This window comes from Zea mays, chromosome 7 (genome assembly GCF_902167145.1).
Source record: "Zea mays cultivar B73 chromosome 7, Zm-B73-REFERENCE-NAM-5.0, whole genome shotgun sequence".
In the NCBI taxonomy this organism is placed as follows: domain Eukaryota; kingdom Viridiplantae; phylum Streptophyta; class Magnoliopsida; order Poales; family Poaceae; genus Zea; species Zea mays.
The window spans coordinates 109,888,565-109,897,960 of record NC_050102.1 but is presented as its reverse complement, the minus strand read 5'-3'; the positions used below and the strand labels follow the sequence as shown (position 1 = coordinate 109,897,960).

The window sequence follows — 9,396 nt, the reverse complement described above, 5'->3', positions numbered from 1 at the left end:
AATGACTCACCAAATAAGACTCAGGGGCTACAATCAAGAATATGCACCTTGGGTACCAAGACCAAGCTTAAAGAAGAAGGCCCTAAACAAATGGGTCTATGGGCTCGATCGAGAGCCCAAGGACTCAGTAATCAAGACTAAGAGGATGCCTACCGCCAGGATGATTCTAGAAGCAAAAATACAGCAAAGATCTTATCAGAATAGAAGATATGATGAGATTCTACTAAATATGATAATATACTAACAGATAAGAAAGATATGCTTGTGCTTGTAAAAATATAGAGTTTGACTCACATGCAACTCGAGACCGACTCGATCATGAGTACAACTAGGTAACCGACTCGGTGCCTATCTTGTAACCATTGCCCCTTCTTGGCATATAAAAGGGAGATAGGAGAGCCTTAGGCCATCATATCTCAAATCATCAGATCATATTACATTGCAATAGACAACAAATACAAACAGAACATATAATATTATTTCACTTCAATTCGAAAACCCAAACATGTATAAATCTTCATGATTCTTATGTCTTTAACTTCAGTTCTCGATTACGCGATCTACTCTATATAATCACTTTGGAACCATCTTCGACATAGCTGTAGCTAAATCTATAGTGGTGAATCAAAGTAGATAGTGTGTACCGCTAAATAAATCATGTTTTGTTTCGGTATATAGATTCATGTGTAGTAAAAAGGTTTGATCCATGCAACGTTTTATGGCTAGAAAACTACTCCCTCTATTATTTTTTATTTATCGTGATTTAGTTCAAAAAAATGAACTAGCGGACCACAAATATTCACGGAAGGCAGGGTCGATTTTTTTTCCTTGCCAAAAAAGAACAAGTTTGGGTCACCATTCAATCCACAATTCTATTGGTTGACTTGACCGCCGTCTTCTTCCTTCCTGAGCAGTTGAGTTGAGTGATGGATTGCAGCTCTACCCTCTTTGGGTTGTGATAGCCCATAACGGATTTCGGTACCCATCCATTGCCTCCAAGCAACTGCCTGCCATGCTTGGTACACAGTAGATAGCTGATAGCTACTGAAAGATTAAATTCTCTGCTGCATTCCTTGTGCCTATAAATATCTGGCATGTTACTGCTGCGACCTCACCACACTACTACGCGTCCATTCTCATTCTCAGTATAGAGAGGGGAAGAGGAACAGAGAGAGAGAGAGAGAGAGAGAGAGAGAGAGAGAGAGAGAGAGAGAGAGAGAGAGAGAGAGAGAGAGAGAGAGAGAGAGAGAGAGAGAGAGAGAGAGAGAGAGAGCAATGGGGAACAGGCACCTCTGCTGCCTGTGCTTGCTCCTTCTCCTGGGACTGGCGTCCGGCCAGGTCCTGTTCCAGGTAACCAACGCATTCGATTCGATCATGGCGGATAGATTCAATTCTAGGCAGGATTATTTGCCTGTTGAATTTCCTTGTCTGAATTAATCGACCATCAATTATGGTGCAGGCGTTCAACTGGGAGTCGTGGAAGCAGAGCGGCGGATGGTATAACCTCCTGATGGGGAAGGTCGACGACATCGCCTCCGCCGGCGTCACGCACGTCTGGCTCCCGCCGCCGTCGCACTCCGTCTCCACCCAAGGTACGGTCCATCTCGAAGCTGCTTTGATAGCGGTGTTTGATAGCAGACATGGAGTGGATAACACGCCACGCTAAGCTGCTTTGATAGCCATGTTTTCCTACTGCCATTTAGCTGGTTCGACCAATATATAGTCAATGAAATTAGATGGAATTACAATATACGTACAAGAGTCACGTATTAATTAGTTAATTATACAGATATCTGTATCGATATACTATAATGCGATACTATCTATATACGTGTATACTTCTTATTTATACTGGTTGTAGGTTACATGCCTGGCCGTCTGTACGACCTGGACGCGTCCAAGTACGGGACGGCAGCGGAGCTCAAGTCCCTGATCGCCGCGTTCCACGGCAAGGGCGTGCAGGTGGTGGCGGACATCGTCATCAACCACCGGTGCGCCGACTACAAGGACGCCCGCGGCATCTACTGCATCTTCGAGGGCGGCACGCCCGACGGCCGCCTGGACTGGGGCCCCCACATGATCTGCCGCGACGACACCATATACTCGGACGGCACGGCCAACCTCGACACCGGCGCCGACTTCGCCGCGGCGCCCGACATCGACCACCTCAACGACCGCGTCCAGCGGGAGCTCACCGACTGGCTGCTCTGGCTCAAGTCGTCCGACCTGGGCTTCGACGCCTGGCGCCTCGACTTCGCCAAGGGCTACTCCCCCGAGGTCGCCAAGGTCTACGTCGACGCCACGGCCCCGACCTTCGCCGTCGCCGAGGTATGGAACAGCATGGCGTACGACGGGGACAACAAGCCCGAGTACGACCAGGACCCGCACCGGCAGGCGCTGGTGGACTGGGTGGACAGGGTGGGCGGGGCGGCTTCGCCGGCCACCGTCTTCGACTTCACCACCAAGGGCATCCTCAACGCCGCCGTCGAAGGCGAGCTGTGGCGGCTCATCGACCCGCAGGGGAAGGCGCCGGGAGTCATCGGCTGGTGGCCTGCCAAGGCCGTCACCTTTGTCGACAACCACGACACCGGCTCCACGCAGGCCATGTGGCCGTTCCCCTCCGACAAGGTCATGCAGGGCTACGCCTACATCCTCACGCACCCCGGCAACCCGTGCATTGTGAGTCGTCTAGCTGCCTATTTTCTGTAGTATTCTTTGCATTTGGACATCAACAGTTCAACACGGTGATATATTATTGATGCCTCTCTTGCAGTTCTACGACCACTTCTTCGACTGGGGGTTTAAGGACGAAATCGCCGCCCTGGTGGCGGTGCGCAAGCGCAATGGCATCACGCCGACGAGCGAGCTCACCATCCTTGAGCACGACGGCGACTCCTATGTGGCGGAGATTGACGGCAAGGTCATCGTAAAGATCGGGTCCAGGTACGACGTCGGCCATCTCATCCCGGCGGGTTTTGAGGTTGCCGCCCACGGCAACGACTACGCCGTCTGGGAGAAAGCCGGCGCCGAACAAGTGACTCGAGCATAATAGAGTGCTCGAGATACCGATTTGATTCTCAGTACAATGTACACGGGACTGCATTGATAAAATAAGTGGTTTCTCCTCTAATAAGTAAGGGAGCGTAAAAGGGCAATTGGAGCCATGCATATGTAACCTTAAAATATTGTTGAGTAAAATATAAAGGTGATCCCTAAATTCTCCTTTTCAAGTCCTAAATTTCATTTTTTTTCTCTTTAAACTTAACTTTAAAGTAGTGTTTGGTTCCAGAGTATGATGGGATGAAGCCGCTCCATTCTAAAAAAGAAAATTATGCCTAAATAATGAACTATCTAGCTCCTTAAAATCTTTCGGACAGAGCTGTTCCCTAGGATGGAGCTGCTCCATTCCAACTGGCTCTGAAACCAAACACTACCTAAATGATGATGTTATCTAGGTCCTAAACCTCTAGAATTAAATGTCTCGACACATAAACTTGCTAAACAAGCCACGTGAGATACCTAAACTTGCATGGTGGCACTATCGAGCTCCCTAACTTTCAAAACCACATATCCATATCTTCAATCTTACTAATCTAGCCACGCGTGTACCTAGCATGCAGGCTCATATATATCGTTGTTGTTTGCCATAAACCACATGTGTAGTTATCGATCGTGTACCTAGCATGCAGGATCATATATATGTTATTTCTCTCTCATCTATTTTCTCACTCCCTCGTGCCTGTTCAGACATTACTCCTTGCATTTGGTTCAATTGTGTCTACACAATACTATACAACAAGGTATTGCCATCGTATGGATCTAGTCACTGTCAAAGATGAGGGTGAGGAATTACCATCGTATGGATCTAGTCATTGTCAAAGTTGGATAATGACTAGATCCATACAATGACTAGATTAGTTCCTCATGAGCTTGCATGCCCATGGTTGGTCGTCATTAGACTTTAGTCTTGACCAAGCTCGGAGGCGCTTTAGTTGTTTGTGGTGGGATGTTATTGGTGCTAGTGCTCACACTATAACGCTATAAGTGAGTGGCATCGATGAAACAAGAGGGAATACAAAAGAAGATGAGAGAGACGATGACATGTGGCCCTATATCCTAGGTGCTTATATTCAACAACCACATAGGTGCTTTGTCACAAACAATGCTAATTTATATCTTGTTTTGCTATATTAACAAGTTTGGGGACTGTTGGGACCATGCTTCGTCGCCGAAGGTCCTGCAGGAAGAAACACCTTCGGCAAAACCTGTTTATATGTGATACCGAAGCTACCGCTCATGAAGCTTCGATATTATAGCGTATCCGAAGGTGAAGGGTCGAACCGACTTAAAGATGGAATGACTTTTTAGTCCATAAGGGTCTGAGTCATAATTGTAATCTTTTGTAAGGGGTATGATTGTAATTTCTTACAGGTTGTGTCCTGTGCCTATAAATAGTGAACAATACTCCTTTACTGTTCACGGAATCCTGTAATTGCTAACGCATTACTCTGGAATTATTGTTTTCTGTCAAGGCGAAGATATAAATGTAACTAAACATCATGTTTTAATATTTCAATTTATATTACAAAATGAGTAAATGATGTTATTTATTCTTGGTATTCTTTAACGTTTTATATTTTATATTTTATTTCGCATTATTTTATTTCTGATCACGAAGGTAGGACCTTTGTAATTTATCATCCATAACCTTCGTTCGAAGCTCATTAAATCCTCAGGGAAATAATGCTTCAGCGGACGAAGGGCTTTAACATTTAACATTCTATGTTGCCTTGTTCTTAATTCATAGCATTTGAGAACAAGTCCCCAACATTGGCGCCCACCTCCGGTGAACTCACTTCCACTTTTTTGAGACGATGGCTTCGTTCAAGAATCAAGCTGGAGCAGCTTCGGCTCCGAAGTTGATCCTCCCGATAACAGGCGGTTCATGTTCAGAGCCGGCTAACAAGAAACAGAAGAAGGAGGCACAAAGAAGAGTACAACATGTAAGGGTACAAGGACCCTTCATCAAATCAAGATGGTCTCACATTCCAATTACCTTCTCTCAAGAGTGAAAGGGAAATGTGCCCTTGGGCCATTTCTAAGTATTTTGGTGATTGAGTGCCAACACAAGTGCTTAAATGTGAATCTATACCCATGGATGGACAAAGTGCAAATCAAGAGTAAAGGTATGTTTCTAAGCCTTAATACATTGTTTTGAGGACTAATGTATTGTGTCTAAGTGCTTGAAACAGGAGAAATCGAGTCAGAGAAAAGTTGGCTGTGTACAGCCAATAGGCTGTTCGGTCTGGAGCACCGGACTGTCCGGTGGTGCACCGGACAGTGTCCGGTGCGCCAGGCTGACTCGGCGTGAAGTGGCCACTCTCGGGAATTCGCCGACAGCGTACGGCTAAAATTCACCGGACTGTCCGGTGTGCACCGGACTGTCCGGTGAGCCAACGGTCGGCCGGGCCAACGGTCGGCCGCGCGATCTGCGCGGGACACGTGGCCGAGCCAACGGCTAGAAGGGGGCACCGGACTGTCCGGTGTGCACCGGACATGTCCGGTGCGCCAACGGCTCCAAGTCTGCCAACGGTCGGCTTCGCCATTTAAGGAAGGAAATCGGGCACCGGACACTGTCCGGTGTGCACCGGACTGTCCGGTGCGCCCGACGACAGAAGGCAAGGATGGCCTTCCAGATTTGTTCTCAACGGCTCCTAGCTGCCTTGGGGCTATAAAAGGGACCCCTAGGCGCATGGAGGAGCACACAAAGCAACCTTAGAGCATTCTTGATCATCCACACTCAGTCTTTGCGCATTCATTTGTCATTCTCAGTGATTCGAGCTCCGTTCTAGTGAGAACTTTGAGATAGTCTTTTGAGCTCGTTTCTTGGCCGTGTGTGTGCGCATTTTGCTGTGGATTTGTGTGTGTTGCTTCCCTCCCTTACTCCGTGCTTCTTTGTGAACTTTAAGTGTAAGGGCGAGAGACTCCAATTTGTGGAGATTCCTCGCAAGTGGGTTAAAGATAAGCAAAGCAAAACACTGTGGTATTCAAGTTGATCATTGGATCACTTGAGAGGAGTTGAGTGCAACTCTCGTCCGTTGGGACGCCACAACGTGGAGTAGGCAAGTTTTGTACTTGGCCGAACCACGGGATAAATCACTGTGTCTTCTCTGTGCTGAATTCTTTGTGATTATCGTATTGTGCAAAACCTCCTCTCTAGCCACTTGGCAATTATTGTGCTAACACTTAACAAGTTTTTGTGGCTATAAGTTTAAGTTTCACAGGATCACCTATTCACCCCCCCCCTCTAGGTGCTCTCAATTGGTATCGGAGCTGTTCTCTTCAAGAAAGGGACTAACCGCCCGAAGAGATGGATCCTAAGGGCAAGGGGATAGTGATCAACGATAAGGAGAAGGAGTCCTTCGTTAACGAGCCCAAAGATGACAAGCCTACCGACTCCGGCTCGGGCCATAGACGGAAGGAAGGGAAGAAGAAGAAGACGAGGCGCATCAAGGAGATCATCTACTACGACGACAGCGATGAGTCTACTTCTTCCCAAAAGGACGACGACCACAACGACTACGAGAGAAGGAAACCGGTTAATTCGAACTTTTCTTTTGACTACTCTCGTATTCCGCAAAGTTCAAATTCACATTTGCTCCCCATTCCACTTGGCAAGCCCCCTCACTTTGATGGAGAGGACTACGGATTTTGGAGCCACAAAATGCGTACTCACTTGTTCTCTCTCCATCCTAGCATATGGGAGATTGTAGAGAGTGGAATGCACTTTGATAGTATGGATAGTCCTATGTTTATTAATGAACAGATTCATAAAAATGCACAAGCTACTACTGTGTTGCTAGCCTCCTTGTGCAGGGACGAGTACCATAAGGTGAGCGGCTTGGACAATGCCAAGCAGATTTGGGACACCCTCAAGATCTCTCATGAGGGGAATGATGTCACCTTGCTCACCAAGATGGAGTTGGTGGAGGGCGAGCTTGGACGATTCGCGATGATAAGGGGCGAGGAGCCAACTCAAACATACAACCGGCTCAAGACCCTTATCAACAAAATAAGGAGCTACGGGAGCACGCGATGGACGGACCACGACGTCGTCCGCCTAATGCTAAGGTCATTTACCGTTCTTGATCCTCATTTGGTGAACAATATTCGTGAAAATCCCAGGTACACCAAGATGTCGCCCGAAGAAGTTCTTGGGAAATTCGTTAGCGGGCGAATGATGATCAAGGAGGCGAGGTACGTGGACGACGCCTTGAATGGTCCGATCAACGAGCCGCAACCCCTTGCTCTCAAGGCAACACGAAGCAAGGAGGCGCTACCTAGCAAGGTGGCACAAATTGAGGCGGCCGGACTTAATGATGAAGAGATGGCTCTCATCATCAAAAGATTCAAGACGGTGCTTAAAGGTCGCAAGGGACAGCCAAGCAAGACCAAAGCCAAGGGGAAGCGCTCATGCTTCAAATGCGGTAAGCTTGGTCATTTTATTGCTAACTGTCCTGACAATGATAGTGATCAGGATCAAGGGAACAAGAGGGAGAAAAAGAAGAACTATAAGAAGGCAAAGGGCGAGGCTCATCTTGGCAAGGAGTGGGATTCAGACTGCTCTTCATCCGACTCCGACAATGAAGGACTCGCCGCCACTGCCTTCAACAAGTCATCCCTCTTCCCCAACGAGCGACACACTTGCCTCATGGCAAGGGAGAAGAAAGTAAGCACTCATAATACTAGTACTTATGCTTCTTCAAGTGAGGATGAGTCTAGTGATGATGAGATAGATTACTCATGCTTATTCAAGGGATTAGATAGAACCAATGTAGACAAAATTAATGAATTGATTGATGCCTTGAATGATAGGAATATACTTTTAGAAAAGCAAGAGGATTTGTTGTATGAAGAACATGATAAATTTGTAGAAGCTCAGAAATCTCTTGCTCTAGAAATTAAGAGAAATGAAATGCTCTCTAGTGAACTATCTTCTTGTCATGAAACTATTGCTAAGTTAAAGAGTTTTAATGATGATTTAAATGCTAGACTAGAAGTAGCTAGTAAATCTAATTCTTGTGTAGAAATTGTTGAAACTTGTAATAGGTGTAAAGATTTTGACATTGATGCTTGTAGTGAACACCTAGTTTCAATTTCCAAACTTAATGATGAATTGGCTAGTCTTAATGCTCAACTTAAGACTAGCAAGAGTAATTTTGATAAGCTAAAATTTGCAAGGGATGCCTACACAATTGGTAGACACCCCTCAATTAAGGATGGACTTGGCTACAAGAGGGAAGCCAAGGACTTGACAAGCCATAAGGCTCCTATCTCCGCCAAGGAGAAAGGGAAGGCTCCTATGGCTAGTAGTGCTAAAAAGAACCATGCTTTTATGTACCATGATAGGAGACATACTAGAAATGCAAATAGAAGTTATAATGTTTTTGATTCATATGTTTATGATTCTCATGACATGTTTGCTTCTAGTTCTTTCTATGTGCATGATAGGAATGTTGGTAGGAGAAATGTTGTTCATAATATGCCTAGGAGAAATGTTGTTAATGTTCCTAGGAAAGTTAATGAACCTTCTACAATATATCATACTTTGAATGCTTCCTTTGCAATTTGTAGAAAGGATAGAAAGGTGATTGCTAGGAAGTTAGGGGCAAAATGCAAGGGTGATAAAACTTGCATTTGGATCCCTAAGGAAATTGTGACTAACCTTGTAGGACCCAACAAGAGTTGGGTACCTAAGTCCCAAGCCTAAATTTGCCTTGCAGGTTTATGCATCCGGGGGTTCAAGCTGGATTATCGACAGCGGATGCACAAACCATATGACGGGGGAGAAGAAGATGTTCACCTCCTATGTCAAGAATAAGGATTCCCAAGATTCAATAATATTCGGTGATGGGAATCAAGGCAAGGTAAAAGGGTTAGGTAAAATTGCAATCTCAAATGAGCACTCTATCTCTAATGTGTTTTTAGTAGAGTCTCTCGGATATACTTTGCTATCTGTTAGTCAATTATGCAATATGGGATATAACTGTTTGTTTACAAATATAGATGTGTCTGTCTTTAGAAGATGTGATGGTTCACTAGCTTTCAAGGGTATTCTAGACGGCAAGCTTTACTTAGTTGATTTTGCAAAAGAAGAGGCCGGTCTAGATGCATGCTTAATGGCTAAGACTTGCATGGGCTGGCTGTGGCATCGCCGCTTAGCACATGTGGGGATGAAGAACCTCCACAAGCTTCTAAAGGGAGAACACGTGATAGGTCTAACCAATGTTCATTTCGAAAAAGATAGACCTTGTGCAGCTTGTCAAGCAGGGAAACAGGTGGGAGGCTCTCATCACACCAAAAATGTGATGACAACATCAAGACCCCTGGAGCTGC

At 45.9% G+C, this 9,396-nt stretch overlaps 1 protein-coding gene across 1 annotated transcript; it reads left to right on the top strand.

Annotated features, from left to right (window-relative positions):
- Positions 1-1,230: 1,230 nt before the first annotated feature.
- Positions 1,231-3,228, top strand: LOC100273029 (Alpha-amylase 1). Its single transcript, NM_001360160.1, has 4 exons — positions 1,231-1,350; positions 1,460-1,592; positions 1,862-2,679; positions 2,774-3,228. Exons 1-4 carry the CDS (start codon positions 1,276-1,278, stop codon positions 3,047-3,049), a joined length of 1,302 nt encoding a protein of 433 aa, NP_001347089.1. The 5' UTR covers positions 1,231-1,275; the 3' UTR covers positions 3,050-3,228.
- The last annotated feature ends 6,168 nt before the right edge of the window (positions 3,229-9,396 follow it).